Source organism: Condylostylus longicornis, unplaced genomic scaffold (genome assembly GCF_029603195.1).
Source record: "Condylostylus longicornis isolate FDR11 unplaced genomic scaffold, ASM2960319v2 ptg000211l, whole genome shotgun sequence".
Lineage (NCBI taxonomy): Eukaryota > Metazoa > Arthropoda > Insecta > Diptera > Dolichopodidae > Condylostylus > Condylostylus longicornis.
Genome location: NW_026578178.1, coordinates 231232 through 257081, shown reverse-complemented (window position 1 = coordinate 257081; position 25850 = coordinate 231232). Strand labels below are relative to the sequence as shown.

The 25850-nt window shown below is 29.8% G+C and overlaps 1 protein-coding gene across 2 annotated transcripts in view; it reads left to right on the top strand.

Moving 5' to 3' along the window:
* LOC129616453 (uncharacterized protein CG1552) overlaps positions 1–25630 on the top strand; it is a 40787-nt gene extending 15157 nt beyond the window's left edge. The window contains exons 3-5 of one of the 2 annotated variants that reach the window (XR_008697547.1): positions 22551–22933; positions 24389–24801; positions 24859–25630. Coding sequence is in view for 1 of the 2 variants with exons in the window: in XM_055532077.1 (XP_055388052.1) it covers positions 22551–22911 (361 nt within the window). In the remaining variant the exon portion in view is untranslated. Of the gene's footprint in view, positions 1–22550; positions 22934–24388 lie in introns of both variants that reach the window. The other variant, XM_055532077.1, reaches the window with a different exon arrangement.
* The last annotated feature ends 220 nt before the right edge of the window (positions 25631–25850 follow it).

The following is a 25850-nucleotide window of genomic DNA, read 5'->3' as shown; positions in this document are numbered from 1 at the left end:
TATTTTATTAGTATTTGCATATTAAGTTATATAATATTGAATATAATTTTCATAGTGACCTGACCGGGGTTTGAACCCGAGACCCTTCGTTTAAAGGGCCGGTGCCATAACCACTGCACCAATGGTCAGATAGAAATTTGCTTTTTTACATTAAATTAATCACTATGTAGTGTGATATTATACATTCATGTCGATTATTCTCTAAAATAATTAAAATTAATGGAGTTTCTCGTAATCGAGTATAACGAAGTTTGCTAGATAACTAATTCAATATGGTTAATATTATACTATAAACACATGAAAAATATTAAAATCAATTTTACATTTAAAACTTAAATTTATTCGCCCATTTGTTAAAATATGATCTGTTCATTAATATTTCCAAAGCTTTGCCAAACTCTTACTGCCAAACTCAATGAGTGTTGCTTGTGATATTAATTATGATTAATTAGATTTAATAAGTCGCTGGTTTTATGTACATGGGCTAGTTATAAGTCCTAAAACTAAGTTTATGGTTCATAGTTTGAATGGTAAGGTTCCTGAGTTTAGCAATCTTAATTTCCGTGCCCCTGCTTGCAAAGAATTTCCTCTTGTTGTAGATTTTATAATAATTTCATTTTTTGACACTTTCTCATGCGGCAGCTGTTGTTTTTTAATTGAATGCATTAGCTCTTTTAATTACTTAGGTTTATTTCTTGACCATAATTTTAATTAGCCTGATCACTGAAACTCCTTGAAAAAACTACTTCAACAAGATAGTTAGATATGGTTATCAACGTAGCTTGTATTGTTCTTTTAAAGTTTTGAAGCTTCAAAATGGCATTGTTTGTTAGGGTGGCGCTTATGTGAACAAAATTCAACCTCTACTGTTAGCTCAGAAGCACTTCAATAGGAATATGTGCAAATCTAATCGCCGTACAAATAGCTTTACCTTTTTTAAAATCTTGGCACTCTTCTTCTAAAACACTTATTTATTTAAAACCTTGAGGATTTTTTTTTCAGGTCTGGGTATTTAAATAAACGTTCTATTGCTTATTATAATCTTAGAGTGAATAACTTAAATCGTGTTATTATCTCTAGGGCTCGTACGGAAAATTATTGCCATTTTTGTATTATTATTGCGCGCCTAGGGTTTTCAACAGTTTACCTAATTTTATTAGATCTGACTTATGTTTTACTTCTTTTTCTTGTAGTCTTAAATCTGGGTTATTTGGATTTAATTACTCACAATTGAATATAACCTGTTAAGAGATTATGTCGTATATATGCGCCAATTTCAAAAGTTAATTTTTTAGTTAACGCCGTATATATGCGTCATGCCAAAAAAGAAAATTGCATTTGTAATGCAATTTAAAGTTAAGCAAAAAACGAAAATTTCCCTGTTAATAAAATTTCGTAAATACGCGTCTTCGCTTGAAATTAATTCAGCACAGTAAATTGAGCTGTCTAAGAAAAACTAATCGATTAACAGGTTAACTAATGTCATTCAGTAATCCGTTTGACTCTTTATATTATGATGGTTTTATTTTTATTTCAGATTTTATGAATTTTGTATTCTTTAAATATTTGTTTTACCCCACAATATACTTACAAATTATAAATTGTATTATTAATAGTTTTCATTCAAAATCCATTTTTTCACGAGAATGAATCTAATTACCTATTTCTGTAACGTGTATTCTAATATTTATAAATTTTTTACTATTTTTTGTGTTTATGCCTGAAAATTGTTATTGAATTATCTTGAATTTTTATGATTTTTGCTATTTTTTGAATTAATATTTGTACTATTTTTGAATTTAAGAATTCGTACTTTAAATAATTCAGTTTTAGCTTAAGGCTTGTTTTTCTAAATCCTTTGTACATACTTACGGAAATAAATGAAATTATAAATGTATGATTTAAAAAAAATGTAAAAAATTAAGTACTTACATATTATATGTCGCTTCGATTAAGTTATAACTATTCAACTAATATTCAACTAATATTCAATACGAAATCTAATCAAATTCAACTAATATCAATACAAATTCTAATCATGTGACTAATAATACTAATAAAGTTAAAATTTAAAATAAAAATATTCCATTATGACATTATCATAATGAATAACTTAATAAGATACAAGCTTGTTTATAAAATCGAATAGTAAAACACGTCTTACATAATATTCAAGTATTGAAGAAAGTTTTAAAAAAATATTTCAAATATGATATTATTAGAAGATCTACATTACCATTACGAATCCTAAATATTGGGTTTGTTGAATTCATTATATATTGAAAACGTCAAATTCATAAAAGTTTTTAAAATTATCAAAAAAGAGTTCGTCATTTACAGCAAAAAGTTGCAATATTAATTGTACAAGACTAAAGTAAAAAAGAAATTTGATGTGGTCAGCACATAACCGACCGCATTGTGTATTGTCTAGTTAAATGAAAGTGTTACAGAATATTATAAAAATGTCTGTTAAATACTTCTTTCCAATTTTTAGGACATTAGTAAGCTTATAGTTAACATACTTAGAAAAATGTAAATTTGGCTCTTAGTAGAGTTTCGCTTTGTGCTACCCGAATTCCCTGAAGTGCTTCCCAGTTAGTTTCGGTAACAACCAGAACTCAAATATCAAATTTCAAGAAATTCCATCAATTTGTTCTGTATCTGAAAAATGTAAAATCGGAACGCAAATCAGTTCTCGAGCCCTGATCTTTCCAAAAAAGATATATGTTCATTGCTTTAATATGAGGAATTCATATATTAAATTTCAATGAAATCGGTTTATTATTTCTCTTTATATACACAAAAGTGTATGTTTGGCCCGTAGTAAACGTCTAGTTGCCGATGCTTGATTTCTTCCAAAAGTTAGGAATTTTTGTGTATGATCGAGCAAAGCTTATATATGAAATTTCAAGTAAATCGGTTAAATACTTTCTTCAAAATGGTGAAAAATGTAAAATCGGCCCGCAAATCCGTTTTCGAGCCCTGATCTTTTCAAAAAATTTATATGTTCATTGTTTTAATACGAGGAGTTCATATATTAAATTTCAATAAAATCGGTTGATTATTTCTCTTTATATACACAAAAATGTATATTTGGCCCGTAGTAAACGTTTAGTTGCCGATGCCTGATTTCTTCCAAAACATATGAATTTTTGCGGACGGTCGAGCTGAGCTTATATATAAAATTTCAAGTAAATTGGTTGAATTTTTCTTCAAAATGTTCAAAAATGTTAAATAGGCCCGCTAAAAAGTGTAGTTCCCGAGGCCTGATATATACCAAAAGTTGATCGATCCGTGCCATGGTGGAAACAAACTTACATATAAAATTTCATCAAAATCGGTTCAGCAGAACTTGAGATACACGCGTGCACGCACAGACCGACAGACCGACAGACCGACAGACCGACAGACCGACAGACGGACAGACCGACAGACCGACAGGTTGCTAAAAATAGTTTATTTACACTTCCCTACTATGGAGAAGTACGTTCCCACCGAAAACTCGATATGCAAAATTTGTTGCCATCACATAACCTACCTATTGTTTACACAATACAGTCGGTAGTTAAATAGTATCAATGTAAACTCAATAAATTCCAATATTTTTTTAGTCTTGATGTTAATAGATTTTCACTATTAAAAGATCTTAAGGACTCTGACGTGTCAATTGTCGAAATTACCAATGAAAAAATCAAAACAGTACAATTCAAATAATAACTGTTATTCATAATATTATTATGAACCTCGAAGTTTGGTTAACAAGATCTTTCAATTGAACATGCTGATAACCCTAATTATTCATTGGGAGAAGTAAAAAAAAACGAATAGCGCGTAGTGCATAAAATGTAAAAGCTTCAACCTTTCAGCGTTCAATTGTAATAAGATCAAATTATTGCGGTATGGAAAAAGTTCATCAAAAAGACTTTTTTGCATTTAATCTAAAAAAAACGGTCAACCTGCATCATACAAACAATGCTGGGTAGTTAAGAAATTTAGAATATTAGAGAAATATTAGAGAATAACAAAAATAAGGAAAAAGTAATGCTGTATTTAATATGGTAAATAAGTATGTTAATCCAAATATTTCTTATATTTGGATTAACATACTTATTTATCAAATATCAATAATAATAATTATTATACTAATGATTATAGCATTTTCAATAACAACAAATCATAAGAAAAATATTAATCTAAATAATAATGACTCTAAATAATATTAATTTAGGTTAGATACACATAAAATTTTATAAAAATATTATCAAAATTAAGTGAAATCTTACCACCTTAGGTGTAAAAAGATTTCCAGGTAGAGTTGCAAGCTTAATTATCATGGATTGATTTCCTATTCGAAAATCTTCATGGTTGAACATGCACCTCATAAAAGTGGGGAATTTAAAAATGTTTAAGAAAACTAAATTCATTAACATAAAATTCGATAAGCATTTGGGGTATGCAAAACTCATATTCAAAAGCAATGCAAACAAAATTAACACAAAAAAATATGTCAATTATAAGTATTAAATTCTAAATAAACGTAGACAACTCATTTTTCACTACTCAATGATTTTTGTTGAGATAATATACTTAATAAAGTTGGGTCAAACCAATGGTTTGTATTGTAGCACTTTTCCCTTCAGCAAGTGAAAATTCTGCTTTTAAATACAGTCTATGTATACCTATCACACATTCTAAAAATTATTTTCATTCATATACAAAACTCTTTCTAGGATTGCATATATTTAGGATGAACGATTTATGCAGTCTTTGAAATAAAGCAAAAATTAATATAAAGAGGGGTTAACATAATGCTCGATTTTAAGGTTTAATTGTGTGAGTTAAAAAAAATAATTATATTTTTTAATGTCATGGAATTTACCGTTAGCTTTTTGTGTTTATAGAAATTTGAAAAAGCTTGCGGTTTCGGAAATATAAGGTGTCAAAAATTCAAATTTTACGAATTTCAAGAGGCAATAACTTGAGAGGGGAAGGAGATGGAAAAAAATTTTCTTCCAACGAAATAAACTATTTGTTAATGTCTAAAAGTCCATGAAATTTCAAGCTTCTACAAATTGGGGTCTGGAAAATAAACGACATCAAAAATTTGGAAAAAACGGACTTTAGATAACGGTAAATTTGAACGGCCATTTTGTTTTTCTAAAGTTAACCCTTAGTATACCCCGCTAGGGGAAGCAACCCACTGCCATTCTGCGTTTGCAAAATTTGAAAAATTGTTATGGTTTCATTGCACTAAATAGTTAAAAAATGGCTTTTTAGGGTTTTGGGGGGGTATAACTTCTAAAGGGGGGGAGATAGATAAAAATTTTGTTCTACGAAAATAGGTTTCCAGTAAAAATCTATGTACGTACAAAATTTCACCTTTCTATCTTCAAGGGTGTAGAAGTTTTGTAAGCAGACACACGGACAGACGGACGGACAGAGTGAAACTAATAAGCACTTTTTTTCAAAAATTTTTTGGAAAAGTGCTAAAAATGAATGTTATCATACTGAAATCATCTAAATACTTATGTAGATTCCACAATTTCTACACCACATGTCGGGATCCGAATACCAAACACGGATCCCAGAACAACAGCGAGCATAATTCACGAGGAGTTGTCCCTGAGAGATTTCACAACACGGGGGTTTTGAATTAAAGAGCTCGTGTTTTCCATCGTTCACCAGATGAAACTGTTACTTAGATATAATTTTATTGGACTACGAATTGGAACTTAAAACTACAGGATCAAACAAGCTTGAAACCTTCAATATACTAGCGACCACCTGGCAATAAATTTTGTTACTCAAGACATGAAGAGCTTTTGATTGATACAGATAATCCTGACATTCCATATGTATTTGGGAATACTAATTGGAGCAAGTTTCGTAAACGCATAGACTACACTATAAAGAATACTGAACTCTAATCTTAATTTCTCTAATACTCAAAATTTTACCAAAACAGAAATAGACAACGCACTACACAAAATGTAATAAATTGTCTAGAATACAATTAAGTTATCCATTCTCACAATCATAGCGCAAAACAGTATAAACGAGCCCAAAAAAGTAAATTACTAACAGCAAAATTTCTTTCCTGAAATCTAGAACCGCTGTTAGTAACATTTTATTATTTAGAATTAATTCACTTGTGAAGAATATAAATTCATTAATTAAACAGAACTTGAATATTAGCATTAAAAAATATTGGAGAAATAAAATTTTAAAATTATGAATAATAAGACAGTAAACCATAATAATTACATAATTGAAGAGCAATCTCACATTCTAAACGTTATACGATGTTCCATTTAGATGACATCATTTCGCACACAATTAATGCTTAAGAAAAAAATAAAACTTCACAATTACATGAACAATACAACTTTAGTGCAGTTTGGACAAGCCCTGAAATCCAACAAAATTCCGTGTACTCATATTTATCGAGAATACTTTACAATAAACAAATATTTTAAGGAAATTCTCACAAACATAAAAAATAAAACTTCAAACGGGTATAGTTATTGTTTATTAATTGTTCAAACATTGGCTCCCGAAAAAAATGGCAATAGTTATAGAAAGAAAGGTAAAATAGCTGAGGAACCCAACAATGGCAGGCTTATCAGCCTGCTTTCGGGTATCAGCAAAGTATTTGAAATAATTATAAACAAAATTTTAAAGAAGGAAATGCAAAATAAATAAATTATTCCGGAGACTCAGTTCGTCTTTCGCTTTTGTGGTATACATGCCATGGGCTAACTTTTATGTGATATTTACCGGTAGATAGGTGGCAAAAAAATTGAAGCAGCATGCTGCATTGATCTGGAGAAAGGCTTCTACACAGTATGGTTAAACGGATTATTGTACAAGCATGTAAAATATAATTTCCCACTCCATCTTGTATCTATTATAGCGGATATGCTGAAAAAAATGTCTTTTGCCTTGACGTGAGACTCTCAAAGGGGTGCAAAGTAAAGAATAGCTTACAGCAAGGACGGTTATTCACCGATTCTTTCATATATATAACATACAGGGTATCTCGTAACAAAGTGCACTGTGCCATTGTATAGGCCCTCATAAGTAGACAAAACTTTTGTATGGAGACCATGTTCACAGCTCAACAGGTTCGGAGCTACAGGGGCTTAAAGTCAATTTTGACTGATTTTTTTACATTTTGGAATTTTAAGTACAAGTTAAGTTTACCGAATTATGTTGCTAATGAATGTTGTAAAACTTCTAAAAAATTTGTTGCACAAGTTCGTCACATTTTCTTAAGACGACAGTTCAAATATACAGTTTTATCTACTCATGTTCAATACGAAAGTTTTATCTACTCATGTGAACCTATACAATGGTATATTTAAGAAACACTTACAGAGTTTGATTCATTAATAGCTATATTTTGCAGCACATGAGAAATTAAACTACTAAGACTAATTTTTACTGTCATTAGATGTCTAAAATATCACTAGAGTTAAAGACGATTAAATGAACATTTCAATATTTTCTTTTAAAAAAAATTTTTAATTTAAAATAAAAGACAAGGAACTGTTTTTTCACTCTAATTTCCTCCTTTAATAATTAAACTATGCTTAAATTTAATTTATAATGCACTTTTGAGAGTGTGTTAAGAAAGAAATATTATTATCAATACCAATTTGCTAAAGAGATATATTCATATACTTTTTTAATATAAGGGTTAAAATCATTGAAAGACAAAGATAGGCGGAACGGAATTCTCGTTAGACCTCTCAATAACTTGGAACTTGAGTAGCCATAATTTCGTAAAATTAATCAAAGTGACTAACTTGTAACTTTAATCTTTCGTATTTTTGTGTCTGCATTCCGTAAAAGAAGGAATGTGGACACAAGTTTTTAATCAATTTCTCTTTTGCTCTGCTGGAGGGAAGTAACTCGAACTAAAAATAAATATGAGTTATGTATATTAATATGTTCCCTCCATATTAGATATAACTCTTGCCTTTGAAATTGTTGCTGGCTTGTTCAGGAATCTCCTGGTGACCTTCGCGTCCTAGCATGCGTAGGGACCCAAGAGGACTTCTAACTGGTATAAGAAACAAACAGAAACCACAGTGGCAGTTCGAAGGGCTAAACGCCCATCGGAAAAAATGTATCATCATCGGTGTGGAACCATCACAGCAAGAAATCGGTAAGTTGTTACCGTGCTTCCCGCATAGTATTAGGGTACCCAATGAATGCCTCCAAAGCAGCCGTTGAAGCCATCTGCATTTATTTATTTTATTTTATTAATACATTTTATAAGAGTTATCAGCTCATGTAGAGTATGTAACAATTTTTTGTAATAGTGTATCATGGATTTAAAATGAAACAAAATTTAGAAATTTAAAAATGTTAAAATAATGATCAAATAAAGTTGTTATATGAACTAAATTGCATAATGTTAGGAAGCAAACACATGATACAGAATATAGTACTTTTATTAGTACTATATTCTCTGTCATGTCTTTGATAGGGAATATAGCATAGAAACTATCACCATTAAGTACAATGTTAAAAAAGAAATAGTTTTATATAATAAGTAGGTTTTTATAATATGGATATGATTGAATGAAAAAATTAAAATTTATTTTATCTTAATATCTATTGTCTAATTTAAATCAATTTAAGTTAGGCATTTAAGCTATTAGTGACATAAAGTACGTTTTTAATTTAGATTTAATTTTATTTTGCAGGCACGTTCTAAGTTCTTCTGGTAATGATTTTAATGTTATTACTGAACCTGAAAATATCCCATTTAGGCTGTGTAACTTACATTGTATTTTCTTAGTGTGTATCAAAGTAACCCTCTTGTATTGCATGGGTGTATTTCATTGTTGTATGTTAAACTGGTTTTGTGATGTGTAATTTGGTTTCTTAGATTGTAAATTTGCATTGCTTGTTCCATTTTTTTGTAACTTTCTACTGGCAAGATTTTTAGCTCTTTATGTTTTTTCGCCGTCGGAGTTTTTTTATTCGATATTAGCACCATAATGGAAACATTTTCTGTGATATGAATACCGTAAATGATTGTGGAGTGCACAGATTATAATATATTGGTCTTTTTATCTAGGTAGGTACTCCGTTCTATGCTACTTTAAAGACTCCTGTTATCCTTCTACTCTTTTTAATTTGCATTATTGATTGTTGCCCTATTTGAACCCTGAGTCAATTATGATACCCAAACACTTAGTTTTTTTTTTTTTTCAATTTCAACATAAACCGTTAAACATTAGCTTGAGTTTTAATACATAAGGTTTTTTTATATTCATATACTTAGTTTTCTTTATGTTAACCGTTAGTTTATGACACAACTTATCCATTGGCTTATTTTTACTTAATATGAGTTTATATTTCTTTGTAGTGCAGTATGAGTATCTTCCGCAAAAACGATAACTAGTTCATCCGCATACGAAAAAAGCGTTCCGTGCAAATTTATTTTGTAGAAACTGCTTATGTAAGAAGAGAAAAGTGTCGGTCCTGAAGAGCTATTCGTTTCTGACATTTTCGCATTCTACATACCGTCTCATGTTACCTAGATAGCTTTTGAACCAATTATATGTATTACTCGTTATACATATTTCCCGTCATTCATACATATTTCGTAACAATATAATTCTATCTACAGTGTCAAACGCCTTGGTAATATCAAAAAATACTATCGTAATTTTTTTTTACGCAAACACTCCTGTATATGCGAAATTAAATCAAGCAAAGCAGCACAAGTAGGCGACGATCGGCCTAGCAAGGACCGTACATAGCTACAGTGCAAGCCTACACAACAAAACTCCTACAAGTCCACAAGGCCGACATTGCTCTTTTGATGACCCCATCTCTATGAGTATTCCAGGAGTAACGATCATTCAAGGTTACTTCAAATACTTGACCTCCCAAGAGCACGCAATACGTTCACCATACAGAGTGGGACTTGTTAGTCTTTGCCTGTTCCTACGTTTTGTGAAGGCAACCAAGGTGATCATGCCGGGATTTATATTTAGCTCAATGCCTTTTAACCATCCCTCCACAACGGCTAGATTCTGCTGTAAGAGGTTTGGCGAGAAAGGGTACGTCATCAGTGTAGCCCCACTCTCTAGTTCCGAAGACACTAAGCGCCACGAACCAAATCAACCACCAGAATAAACCACAGAAGAAGCAAAAGAACCTCGCCCCTTGTGTACCTTTTTTCAGTGGAGATATAAAACGTGTCATCAGTTATCGGGTTATCGAACTGACAGCACGTTGGCGCAGTAAGTTGCAGATCGCACCATATGGGGTGTTGTCAAACGATCTGATCATTAGATCAGGAGCTCATCTAATCCTGCCCAACGTGAAGACGGAACGAGAACACCACTAGACATCTCAGTAAGGCAAAGGGGCCCCCGGATCAATGGCTCCACTTCGGTATGACCTCCGAATCAGAAAAGTGCGTTGAAGCCATCAGCTCAACACTGATTGTCTGCAACCCGTTCTCGGTTACGGAGCCTTCAGGCCGTTCTCATTAAGCCAAGCCTACCAGCATGTTTTTGAAGAGCACCCTATGAAGCCTGACACTGTTGGAAAGCTCATCTATTCCCTTTCCGAACGCCCTCCTTAAGCGCTTCTTTGCTTTGCTTAACCTGATGCCCTGGCCTTATGAAAAAGTTTCTTGCTCTCCAGTCTAAGCCTTGGAAGTTCCCCATTCCACCCTGGGCATTTCCTGTTACTTGGCCTCGGCTTGATTGGACAACCACCATGATACGCATTGATAATAGCCGCTGTCAGGTTTCCATTAGCCAATTCGATGTCCGTTCTGGCCTTGACAGAAGAAAGTACAGAGCACATTCTATCCATGAGGAGCGTTTCGTATAGGCCCCATTTGTGACTCGGAACATCTCTTGCGCAAGACGCCCGATTTCGTGATGTTATATCTGATCTGCCTGTAATCGGGCATAGATGTCACATTTGAGACATGCCACCATTCGACTGTCTCGACATGCTAATATTTTGCTAATAAATTCGGTGCATAGAGTGCTGTCAAGGACTTCCTCCTTCGAATACACGAATTTAAATTAACAAAGTTAACAAAATTTACAAAAATGCAAAGTTCTTCTAGTGCTGTATATACCATAATTTTTTCTAGCATCTATATATAAGTGTAGAAGTGTAGAAACAAAACTAAACTGGTGAATTGCAACGACGGACGATTTTCCTTATTAACCCAAAACAACCGCAAAACTGCAAAATCAACTGTTGACTGAATCTACAGTATGTTGTATATAAAGTTACACACACGTGGAAGTAGGTGATGTCCAAAAACCTACCAGCGACAATATAGAACTTTGGGCTATTTTACCGTCGCAGGTGAAATCGGCGAAGATAATTTCGCTTAATTATGGGCAGTCATATCTACACAAGGTTGAGTTCATGTTTAAACTCTTACTATTTCCTTATTAAAAACTTACTATTTCCACTATAAAGCGACTTTGGATTTACATTACATTTGTATGTTTTGACAATCCGTCTTCTGAATAGAGACGCAAAGTAAGTTTTCTGATATTCTGGTAAAATTATGAAAATGCCTTTTAAACAGTGCATTTATATCTGAAAATTTGAAAAATTGTAAATTTGTTCAAATTTGGCTTTTAATACAGATTGAGAAATTATAAAAAAATGTAAAATTCTGCTCTAGTTAAAATAAGGTTGCCAAGCTCTGATGTTTCAAAATATTTACGAATTTAACAACCGCAATTGAAATATAAAATCATTGATAATTTTCCGTAAATGAACATTTTTGTTTTTTATTTTTTCTAATTTCGCCCCGTAAAAAAAGAAATCTACACGAGGTAGAGTTCACGTTTAAACTCTATTAAAAATTTTAAACTGAAAAATTGAAATGAATTTAACAAACTCTAAAAGAGCTTTTGATGAATGTTTTTAACATATTAAAAAAATTGTGTTACTTTTTGAATCGCTTAATTCACAATGTCATTTCAATGCTATATGAATTCAATGGTAAAATACTCGTAAACCATATATATAATATACACAATAAGTAATTATTCAAAGGAAAATCTTAGGATTTCTTTAAGTAAATTTCTTAAAATCTTAAGAAAACTTTATTAAAAAATTCCAAGCTTCAATTTTGAAACTATTTTAAAAGATATTATCTATTTAGAAAAAATTATTTTTATTCTTTGTGCTTAAAAGAAATTTAATAAAAATTTTCTAATCCTATAAGATTTTTTTTTTGTTGTCAATACCTAAATAGCGTATAGAGCTAATAAATAAAAATTTGTGTTTTGTGGCATTATAAAGAGCGTAGTCATTACAAAGGGTATCCCAAAATTTTTGCGGTCAAGTGTTGCCAATCAAAAAATACAGCGTAACAGTTCAGGGTTATTAAAAATGGAGCGCTACACAAAAGAACAGCGCATTTCTATTGTTGAGCAATATTTTGTAAATAACGAAACTTTTTCGAACAACATCATCTTTAGCCATGGGGCACATTTTCACCTTGATGGCTTTGTTAATCATCAAAATTGTCGCATTTGGGGTTCAGATAATCCACAAGTGATTGCTGACCATTCTTCTTTGAAAATGCAGCTGGTCAGACATGTGGTTTCAATAAGACGGTGCCTCTTGGGAAACAGCCCTTAAAAAAATCAATTACAGCTTGTGTCATTTTCTCATCGTGTAATTTCCCATTTTGATGATCAGAATAGGCCGTTCAGATCATGTGATCTAATGCCGTTGGTTTTTGGTTTTGGGTTTTTTGAAGTTTAAGACTTATGTCAGCAAGCCGACGACCACTCACGGCTAGAAGAAGGAAATTAAGTGTTGCATCAATTCAGCCACATTTATGCAAAACAATCATGGAGGGAATTTATCCGATATGTTATTCCATACATAACCTCTAAATCAATAAAAAATTTATAATTTTTAATTATATACCTGTGTTTTCTATCAAAATTACTTCTTGCATGAATATTTTTTTATAAGTAACCATAAAAAAGTATCTATACTAAAAACCGAAAATACTATATTTTTATTTTTACAAGTGTGACCTAATAGATCCAATTCCAACCAAATTCATAATTTTTATTACTATTCTTTTTTAGCTTATTTTTAAAGAGGAAAAGAAGAGTAGAAAAAACATATACATATGTTTATAGCTATGCATTCCAAACGTAGAAAAAAGTTGTCATAACAAAAACTTCTTGAGAACATATTAAAAAAAAACAATTAAAGCAAAAATGATACATTCTGAACCAAATGCATATGGTTGAATAAAAATTCTATAAGATCGCAGTTTTTTCTCTATTCTTGTTTTTTTATAAGAACCGAATTTACACTTTTCTAAGTAGGTTAGATAACAGCTGCTTACTTCTTTCAAATTGCAATTAAGTGTTCGAAATGCATTTTAATAACCTTCTGTAAAACTTTCAGTAAAATAGGCAAAATATATTGCGGTCAGTTACGTGCTGACCACACCCGATATCTTTCAATGTATTCTTAAGGCATCATACATCTTACAGCATCGTTCATACTATTATATACCATTCTTCAGAATCATTGATGAAACCTCTAACACGTACTATTTCTTTGTGTGAAGAAAAGGATAGATTTTTAAAATCTTTAATATGCAGCTTCTTAACCTTTGACTGAGTGTATATATTAATCGCTATACAATTCCACATTTTATGATTAAAACAAAATAATACTACCTAATGTTTTTACGACGTGATTTCCTAAACATCTAACCCGTCTTTTATTTTTAAATATTTAACGATTTGTAGTATTTAGATAAAACTTCATTGGATCTGGAGAATTTAAATCAAATTATGTCCTTGAAGTAGTGGATCTAACTGATTCTTGCTCAAAACATTTTCAGCTAAAAAATCGTTTTGGCTATCGTTCAAGTGGATTGATACCATGAAAGCAACATGGGGGCTTATGATGAATAGAAATATCTAATAAATACTAAACTACATTTATTAGATATCTCTATTGAATAACTTTCATATCTGTGTAGAATAAACTTTTATTCTACAATCTTTCATTCAACATATTCTAAACCATTTTGAACATTATTTTTTCTGTTAATTTTTTGATTTATTAATTTATTTCCGAAACTTGAAGAACTGCCGTGATAAGTATAAGGCACAGCATTAAAAAAAATTTCCAAACTGCTTCAATCGGGTCAGCTTCCACATAACTCGTATGTTTTTCGTCAATTTATTTTCTATTGAAATTATTTTGGAAAAAGCTATTGAAGGAGTATTATATATTATAAGAGAAATGAGCAATTAAAGGTACATTATACAAAAGGTACAGATAATTACTACTTTTCAGGCTTTTCTAACTATGTACATATCTCAAATTATCTTAAAAATAATTTTTTGCATAGCTGACCTTTAATCATTAAAAAATTTACTTTTGTAGATTTATTGATTAAATGATATTAGTTATATTAATGCTATATATAACTATCAGGCCTCCAAGCTGAAAATATTTTGAATCAGAAAAAAATACAAAAGCATTTCTGAATGTTTATGTTTTCGAAGTACATATGCCGATTGAAATATTTTTTTATTTTTTTTTGTTAAATTTTTGAGTATTCTTTATGAATCTCATTTTATTTAGTATAGTTTTAAAAGCCATCTAGATCATAATAATTATTTTTTTGCTTTTTTCTTCAATTTATTTTTAAATTCTGTTTTTCATTCAAAAATTTTACTCTGTAATTCAGTACCCTTCTATTTGGAAGACAAGAAAAGTTGTATGCCTAAAAATTGTATTTTTTTTTTTAATGCATTTTTCAGATGAAATTTTTAAGTTTTAAAAAACATTTAGAATCAGTAGAAGCAAAATTCCGACACACCTTCAATTTAAACTCCATATAAATTTGGAATTTATTTTGATTTGCTCTCTGAACTCTCTGAACACCAAAATATAATCAATTGCAACAAATTGTTATTTCCATACTATCATTTTTTCAAATCTGGAAAAATTTTGCAGCATATAAACAAAATTTTAACAATGTTTTAGAAGTTTAAACATCCTACGATTTCCAAACGTACTTTTTTTTATCAAACATCCTATTTTTCCAGATTTCAAAAATTTTGAATTGCCGAAGATATTTTGTATCAATTTGAAGTTAGGACATTATTTTCTTGGATATAAAAATGTTTGTAATAAAAGGAAAATTTGCTTAGAGTTTGGTGAATTTACACCACGAAAATTTTTCAGTATAAAATTTATTTTGATTTAACTTAGTGCCCTATTAATGAGGAAGTATCAATTAATTTTCTATAAATTTTAGGAAATATATTTTTAATAAAATTTATTTTGAATGCAAACCTCCTTCATTTGTAATTTTTTTTGCAAACAACAAAATGAAACTTCAAAATTTACTTACATATGTAAAAATATTTTTAGGTACATATTTTTAAATGTAAATGACTGAAAACATAAAAGGACTGTGATCATTTGTTTTTCATATAAAATTTATACATATTTTTAAAAACCATAAAAAGAAAATGAGTGTTGTTTTTTCTACTCAGTGGCCTTATACTTACCAGGGCAGTGCCTCAAGTGAACAAAAGTTCATATAGAGTGTTACAATTTTAATATTTTTTAGGATACAATTTACATTTATAACTTATCTGAAATAGTCATAATATTATATTTAAACATATTTAGGAAAAAGTAAGAAAAAAATAAGTAAAAACATTTCAAACAGTATAAACCGACTGAATTATACCCTGCACCTTTCGTTGTTGTATAGCAATTACTCAAACCTGTGAAACCATTCCATAGAAACTTCATGGATATGTCTGACCTATACCTGGACACACAACTGCCAATTTTCATGAATCTGACTTAATTATTTTGCCGAATATAAAAAATTTGCTTTTGGAGTTGTATGGCAGCCACCCGAACCGGTGCAGCTATTCCATTAAAATTTTTAGAGCATGTGTAGAATATAATTGGACACATGTATACAAAATTTTATATTTGTACCTTTATTAATTTTTGAAATATTTAAAATAAACTCTTTGAGTTGTATGGCAACTACACGAACCTATCAAGCAATTCCACTAAAACTTCGCAAATATATCTGATCTATAATTGGACATACAACTGCCAAGTTTCATGAATCTCACTTTATTATTTCTCCAAATATTTAAAATTAGCTTTTGGACTTGTATGGGAGCCACTCGAACCTACCAAGCAATTCCACCAAAACTTCAGAAATATCTTTAACCTATAATTGGACACACGACTGCCAAGTTTCATGAATCTGACTTTATTATTTTGCCGAATATAAAAAATTTACTTTTGGAGTTGTATGGCAGCCACCCGAACCGGTGCAGCTGTCTCATTAAAATTTTTAGAGAATATGTAGAATATAATTGGACACATGTATACAAAATTTCATATTTGTACCTTTATTAGTTTTTGAAATATTTAAAATAAACTCTTTGAGTTGTATGGCAGCTACCCGAACCCGTTGTCCGAATTGGTCCAAAAATAATAGGGTTCGTCCTTGGCACAAAAGAAACAACTTGTGAAAGTTTGGTGTCGATTGCATTATTCGTTTTTGAGTTATCGTGCGATCGGAAGGACGGACGGACGGACGGACGGGCGGACGGACATCTCTAAATCGACGCAGAATTTTACGCTGAGCAAGAATATATATATATGTCCATACCGCAGATGACTCCTTCAAGTAGTTACAAACTCCATACCAAAGTTAATATACCCTTCACGAAGTGCAGGGTATAAAGAATACAAAAATAGAAAAATAAACCACTACAACGTAAAATTGCTGCATATTACGAAAAATCAGAAACTAGAATAAAGTGGATTTACTTTCAATTTATAAATAAATTTATCTTTTTTTTTTAATAACGAAGGGCTTGCGATATGAAGCTATTATGGTAATTTGTTGACCGCACATGCTGCTTTATTATAAATCTTACTTGACCCTGCTTTGTATTTAAATACAGTCTATGTATACAGTAAAACACGGTTAAGTGGATCACGCTTAAGTGGATTTCACGCTTAATTGCATCAAATTTTCGTGGCTTGTACTTTTTTCGATTTTTTCATATAAAAAAATTCGTTTAAGTGGAATTCGGATAAGTGCACAACACGCTTATCTGCACATATATTTTTTCCCTCATGTAATACTTAATATGTAAATTTATTCGGTTAACTGCACATCCCTGTTTTTATTTAGCATAAATGTCAAAAATGAAAAACTACACTCTCAACTACAAAATAAGAAAAGCAACACTATGTAGGTACACAAAATATTTTAGTTTCTGTCATTGTCAAATTTTGAGTGTTGAAAATTAAAGTTATATTATTATTAGCTAATATAAACTTTAAAAACAAAAACCCAAGCAAAAATCATAAAATATTTTGTGAATAAAAAAAGTTTGTAAGTTGTCAATATTATGTATGTTTTCTATTAAGGGAAATTAATTTACCATTGCTATTATTATTTTTATAATGAAGTTAAATGTGCAATTTTTTGATTTTTTGTTGATTTTGAAATAAAATTTTAATTTTTAACTTATAATTAGAACCAGTTTTTAATAAATTCAATTCTTTGACATCGGAGGTAATTTTTTAAGTCGAATTCGTATAAGTGGCAAAATTTTCTTGGCTGATCGATTTCCACTTAACCGTGTTTTACTGTACCTATCACACTATTAAAATTATTTTCATTTATATACAAAACTATTTCTAGGATTGCATATGTTTAGGATAAACGATTTACGCAATCTTTGAAATAAAGCAAAAATTAATATAAAGTGAGGTTAATGCTCGATTTTAAGGGTTAGTTGTGTGAGTTAAAAAAAATAATTATATTTTTTAATGTCATGGAATTTACCGTTAGTTTTTTGCGTTTATAAAAATTTGAAAAAGCTTTCGGTTTCGGAAATATAGGAGGTCAAAAATTCAAATTTTGCAAATTTCAAGAGGCGATAACTTGAGAGGGGGTGGAGATGGAAAAATATTTTCTTCTAACGAAATGAACTATTTGTTAATGTATAAAAGCCCCTAAAATTTCAAACTTCTATATGCTGGGGTCTAGAAGAAAAACAACATCAAAAATTTGGAAAAAAATGACTTTAGATAACGGTAAATTTGAACGGTCATTTTGTTTTTCTAAAGTTTAACTATAGTATACCGCGCTATACAAGAAGCAAGCCGCTGCCTTTCTGCGTCTACAGAATTTCGAAAATGCTTATGGTTTCATTGCAACAAATAGTTAAAAAAGGCCATTTTTAGGGTTTTGGGGGGGGGTATAACTTCTAGAGGGCGGGAGATAGATGAAAATTTTGTTCTACACATATAAGTTTCTAGTAAAGATCTATGTACTTACTAAATTTCAACTTTCTATCTTCAAGGGTGTAGAAGTTTTGTAAACAAAAAAGTGTCCACGGACGGACGGACGGACGGACAGAGTGAAACTAATAAGCACTTTTTTCAAAAAATTTTTGGAAAAGTGCTAAAAAGAGATATAAATACACCATTAATTATTAATGGAATTTATAACTTGAATGATCTGACCATTGGTGCAGTGGTTATGGCACCGGCCCTTTAACCGAAGGGTCTCGGGTTCAAACCCCGGTCAGGTCACTATAAAAATTATATTCAATATTATATAACTTAATATGCAATACTAATAAATATTATACAAGTAATTTTCAAATATTAATAATATTCGATATTAAAAACTAAAGAAAAAATAAACAGTAAATATTAATAATCCAAATAATTAATATAAAATAAAAACTACGGTAGGCTAGTCACCTACCTAGTTAACTCTATGACGCTATGAAACTAGTGCGTGATATCATGCACTAGCCCTATGCTCCTTCTAGGAGTGAATAAAGGAAAAAAAAAATAACTTGAATGAGTCGCTTCGGTATGGACACGTATATATATTCTTGTTCAGCGCAAATTTTGCGTTGATTTAGGCATGTCTGTCCGTCCGATCGTACGATAACTGAAAAACGAATAATGCAATCGACACCAAACTTTCACTAGTTCTTTCTTTTCTGCCAAAAAAAGTTACGGCTGCTATTGTAATCGGACCAATTCGGACAATGGGTTCGACTTTCTCCCATACAACTCCAAAACCTTATTTTAAATATTTAATAAAGTCAGATTCATGAGACTTGGCAGTCGTGTGTCCAATTTAGGTCGCATATATCTCTGAAGTTTCAGTGGAATGACTTAACAGATATTTCAAAAACAAATTTTTAAACTCAGATTGTCAAGTTGAAGTATATAATTCAGTCGGTTTATACCAACTTCTTTAAATTTAAAAATGGTGCACAATTTATGATTGGAAAAATTAGTCGGCTTTTTTATAAGACTGAATTTTTTGATAAAATATCTAATTTGAAACAATATTTGTTATCAAAATAATAAAAGAATTTTAACTATGTGTTTCAAAATAATTTTTATTAAAATCCATTATTTTTTACATTCTTATGTTCGATTAGTACATCATCTTTAGAGGTACTCAAATAAATATTGCTGCTCAAATACATTTTCTCTGAAGATGAAGTAATATTGAAACATTATGTAAGAAATATTAGATTTTAATAAAAATTATTCTTGCGGGACAAAGTGTTAGTGTTATTTTATACTTTTGATACTGAAGTTTTTTTAAAATATATAAAAAAATTCATTAACAAAGTAAACATTTAATTCTTTTCTACAATCGAAGTTGTAAGAACATTGTAACCTTTTGAAGGAACTGTTTTGTTTTAAATAATTCTATCACTTTGAATACTTTATACTTATATAATTTTTCGTTAATTAATTGAAACTTATTGTGGTATAATTATTTACAAAAAATGGAAAGTGATACAATTAGGCATTCAAGAAGAATTGCGATATGAAGTCAAACCGTTTTGTTTAATAGAGCAAAAAGAAAAGTTTAACTGTTTTATGAAGCACAAATTTTTATCTTATTTGCTAAAATATTAAAATTCTCATTTTGTAATTCCCTGTCTCGTAGGCTATTTAAAATAGATTAAGTTATTTTTAAAAATCATTCTTAAATAGGAATCATAAACCCAAAAACTTACTATTTCCACTATAAAGCGACTTTGGATTTACATTACATTTGTATGTTTTGACAATCCGTCTTCTGAATAGAGACGCAAAGTAAGTTTTCTGATATTTTGGTAAAATTATGAAAATGCCTTTTAAACAGTGCTTTTATATTTGAAAATTTGAAAAATTGTAAATTTGTTCAAATTTGGCTTTTAATACAGGTTGAGAAATTATAAAAAAATGTAAAATTCTGCTCTAGTTAAAATAAGGTTGCCAAGCTCTGATGTTTCAAAATATTTACGAATTTAACAACCGCAATTGAAATATAAAATCATTGATAATTTTCCGTAAATGAACATTTTTGTTTTTTATTTTTTCTAATTTCGCCCCGTAAAAAAAATTCAAGAAAATCTGTTTAGCATTTTTTTAAAAATTGTAAAATTCCGTAATAATGCCATAATTTCCGAGACCTAACATTGCAAAAACGGCTAAAGTATAAACTAAGATAGAAAATTTCAATAAAACCAGTTAAGCTGAAATTAAGATAACCTTGTACAAATGGACATACAGATAGACAGCAAGACCGATATATTGATATCTCGCTATTAAATAGTTTATTTAGTTTTTTTTTATCACTGAAATTCCATCGCATCATCGGTCTTTAAGGAATTTTGAAGAGGATTTATATGTTGTTAACCCAGATAAGTACAATAAGATTTTTACAATACTTATCGTTTTTCTGAAAGCTCTTTATCTATATTAACGGAAAAGTTTTTGTTTCCTCTATATTAACGGAAAAGTTTTTGTTTTTATATAAAGCATAAAGCACTAAATATAAAGCACTTTCTAAATTTATACTTTTTACTACTAAAGTACTAAGTGAAAATATTTTTTTCTCCTGTTATTACTGCTTCAAGTAATTCACTTGTTTAGTTCGACAGTCAAACTAAAGGTAAGCTTGCTGACTTTACTTGTATTTGCCTATACAGTGGAAGTATTTTTTATAGGAATCTAAAAGAAATACTTTGATAAATTTTCACTAATTTCAGACTATATAAATTACTTTTGTAAATAATAAAAGTTTTTAAACTTCAAAGATAAGGTTATTTTATTTTAATCTAATTTTAAAATCAGTTTGAATTCACTGCAAAATCTAGTAAAAAAAATACAGATGATTTAACTGCGCTTGCCATGTACATATTTTTGTGATAGGTTAGCAATGTATCGAACAAACTTGATTATCAAAATTTTTATAGATATAGCGCAGTTCTCACAACTACGCATATACTGCGTTTATGAAAAGATCTTAAATAAAAAAAATCTGATGTGCTCAGAACATAACCGACCGCAATGTGTATTGTCTAGTTAAGTGAAAATGTTACAGAATATTATAAAAACATCTGTCAAATACTTATTTCCAATTTTTAGGACATTAGTAAGCTTATAGTTAAAATTAAATTTGGCTCTTAGAAGTATGTAAATTTGGCTCTTAGTAGAATTTCGCTTTGTGTTACACGAATTCCCTGAAATGCCCACCAGTTAGTTTCGGTAACAACCAGAACTCAAATATCAAATTTCAAGAAATTCCATCAATTCGTTCCGTAGATATGATGAAAAATGTAAAATCGGCCCGCAGATCAGTTTTCGAACCCTGATCTTTTCAAAACATTTATATGTTGATTGTTTCAATACGAGAAATCAAATACTAAATTTCAATGAAATCGGTTGATTATTTCTCTTTATATACGCAAAAATATATATTTGACCCGTAGTAAACATCCTGTTGCTGAGGCCAGATTTCTTCCAAAAGTTAGGAGGTTTCGCGGTCGGTCTAGTGAAGCTTATATATAAAATTTCAAGTAAATTGGTTGAAAATTTTCTTCAAAATGCTCAAAAATGTAAAACAGGACCGCTAAAAAGTGCAGTTCCCGAGGCCTGATATATCCCAAAAGTTAATCAATCCGTGCCATAGTGGAAATAAACTTACATATAAAATTTCATATCCGACAGGCCGACAGGTTGCTAAAAATAGTTTATTTACACTTCCCTACTATGTACATTTCCCGAGAAGTACATTCCCATTGAAAACTCGATATGCAAAATTTGTTGCCATCACATAACCTACCTATTGTATACACAATACGGTCAGTAAAAATAACGAAAAACTTCAAATCCATAATATGAAAAATGGAAAATTAACTACCACCGGCCTTTTTTGTCAAATAATAAATTTTACTATAATACTTCAGATAAGTGGAACTAAAAAACGTAAGTTGTAAGAAAATCAAATATTTAATATATTGAAGTTATAGCTGCACAGCATGACTTACTTTTGAAAATATACATAAATAAATTGATAGCATTGATATTCATATTTTATGCAATATCCCATTATATTATGCAATATATATTAAATTTTACTTATAGAATTGAATATTTTTCATAAATAATGTTTTTATTTTTAGTTGTTTGGACGTTCTTCTAGATAATTGTGAGCAGGCTGATGAAGAAAAACTTTGGTATCGACCTTTCCCAGAATGTTGTCCTGTCTTTTGTGAACTAAAAAAGCGCCTGAATCGACTAAAACATCTAATAAATCGACGTCGTTGGACATATTCACGCACTGATTTCCCCGAATTTTCTGAAACACAAAAAATGCAACAAATGGACAAACGACCGTCAGCATCAAGTGACGCAGAATATCGAAATCAATATAGTAAACAGCTTACTCAAACATTGCAATTATCACATCAACCACAATTATCACACCAACCAAATATATATACGAATGTTTTTGGCCATGACAGTTATAATCTTAATCTTTAAAATGGAAGAAGAGAATATACGAGTACGTAAATATTAAAAATTTGTACTTGAGGAAAATTTTCTTCTCAAATGAGAAAAAAATTTCTTTATTTCGGAAATTTTACATTTTGCACATTATGTTTGTTTCCTTAGTTTTCGCAAAAATTTTAGCAACAGACAAAATTTCAAATTCGAGAGAATAAGTAAAAAAAATCTTATGTGATCAGCACATAACCGAAGGCAATGTAAGTTATCTAGTTTAGTGAAGGTGTTACAGAAGATTAAAAATTTTAAAAAAAGTTAGCAAGTCTTATGCCTAGAAAAGTGTAAATTTGGCTCTTAGTAGAATTTCGCTTTCTGCCACTCAAAATTCCTGAAAAGTTCACCAGTTAGTTTCTATCTGTAAATATTTTTGAAAGATTAGGGCCCGGAAACAGAACTGGTGGCTGATTTTACATTTTTTACCATATATTTGGAACGGGTTGATGGAATTTCTTGAAATTTTACATTTCAGTTCTTATTGTTACCGAAACTAATTGGTGAACTATTCAAGTGATTCGGGTGGCACAAAGCGAAATTCTACTAAGAGAAAAAATCTACATTTAGCTAAAAAGTTACATTTATAATTGAAAGGAAGTGTCACTAAACTAAACACTGCAGTCGGTTAGATGCTGATTTTTCATATCAAATTTTTAGGTAGAGTGGAAATTAATTTTGCGTTATGCAACTAACATTTTATTTTCGATAACCGTTGAATTAGAAAGAAACTTGGCATTGTGCCAATTCTGAATTTTTATTTGTATTAAATGAAAAAATTTCAACTGAAAGTTCGGAGGAAAATTTTAGATTGATTGATTTTGTTTTTGATAAATTAGTTATGCCAGATTTATTCATCTAATGAAGATTATTGGTAAATTCTTAAACTTCAAATTTTACAAAATCTGAGTTGTCTGAGTTTACGAATACTCTACTGCGTTTTTACTTTCAGTCAAAGCTTAAATTCTTAAACGTTTAAAAAAAGTCAATTAAGCGTCAAAATTGTAGATTTTTTTTTTTTTAATTTAAGTAAAATATTTTTTTTGTTAATTTTTAATATGTAAGTATAAAATTATTTTAAATCTAAAAAAAAATTTTTTTGTTTTGACGTTTACGGATGATCAAAATTCAAAGTCAATTACGGGTAAAAAGTTTACTACATTTCTGTCCATAAAAGTTTTATACGTCAGACAGTTTGCAGACTGAAAACAAAATTTTGACGTTAAAGAATTTGCGGTATTTCCTGTATAGTTTCAGTTTTAAAAAAAAAATTTTCATTTAATACAAATACGTAATTGGAGCTGACTTCTTTTAATTTTTAAAATAATTACATATATTTAATAAACGTTTGTTTTGATGAATTAGGTGATTAACATATAATTTGTTCTAATATATTCAGATTTTGTTAAAAATCAAGACCCGAATATAACATCATGAAAAATTTTATGGTTTTGTTTTTCAGTATTTTTGTTTGCTAAAAATTTTTTGTCTACTTAAATAACATGTTAAAACTTGGAAGCTTTAAATTGGAAGCAGTGGGTTAAAACTATTGCGAAAAATTAAGTAGAAGACTTAATTTAAGTATATATTAAATACTTTCAATTTTATTTTAATATAATTGTTTGTTCTAAATTGAAACAAAAGGAATAAAAAAAATTTGTAAACAATTTGTTTAACTTCTCGCCTAATAACGCAAATTCTCATAACTCAAGTTCGCAAATGATGGTAGTAACCATAATCTTTAAGACCCCATCTTAGATCAATACTCGTATTACAAAAAATTTGTAAAAGTTATTTGAGTGCCTATTTTCTATGTTTATTTTTTCAGGTCAAACCATATTTTGGTGTTCATCAAAAAATTGACTATGTACATATGTATGTAGGTATATGGTATAGGCGGCACAATAACGTGATATAAAATATTCATTATAGTTCGGTGCGTTTGCAATATTAATCCTTCATAACTTAACAATGTGAATGTATTGCTTAATACAGGCACCAGTATTTTTTTTTGAGAAAAAAATAGGAGTGCCTGTATATCTATTTTGAGAGGAATCTTAAAGTTTAAGTTACCGTTTTGCCAATTAGAAATTAACATTCAAAATAAATTTAGTTACATATACACAAAATCTTTTTTTGCGGGAAAGATTGCCAGGTAACGTAGTTTATCTGAACTGAAAATCGATTCAAGTTCAATTTATTTTTTTCAAAAGATATTCTTGCCAAAACTTACAAAAATTATCTTGTAAGTTATTACAAGATAATAGTTTACAAAAATAAAAAAATTAGCATATCTTGCCTAAATATACAAAATAAAATAAAACGTTAAAAAAATTGAGATTGTACCTTATATTTGTTTAGGCTAGAATCACTTCCTTCAAAATCCAGTAAATTAAATTTCATCCGTAAAGCTTACTAAAAAGAACTACTATTCTTCTATTCGGGTGTCTCGTATCTAAGGGCCTGTTACAAGTACATATACCACTGTTTGAACCTCATGTGTAGACAAAATTTTTGTATGGGAATGATGTTCAATGAGTCATGATTTTTTGCTTTTTTGAAATTTTAAGTATAACTCCGTGTCTATTAAATATGACTGCGAAGCCTCAGAGCAAGGGCTTTTTTATATGTAATCTACATTAGTCTGTTCGGACTTCGGAATCGTATGACTATAAAGTTCGACAATTTTGAAAGTTCAACTTTAGATTTTTAAAAAAGTTAATTTTTTAGTTGGCGTAACGTTTCAGCTTTTTCTAATTTTATAACAGCTGGCAACCGTGCCAACTGCATTTTAATTTGGTATATAAATGATCTTCTTAATTAAATTAAATTACATTATTCGAATAATAACAAAACACAAAGAAGGTTGAAGAGTAAACTTTAATTGGATTATAATTAATTTGTCGCGAAAAATCTCGATCTTT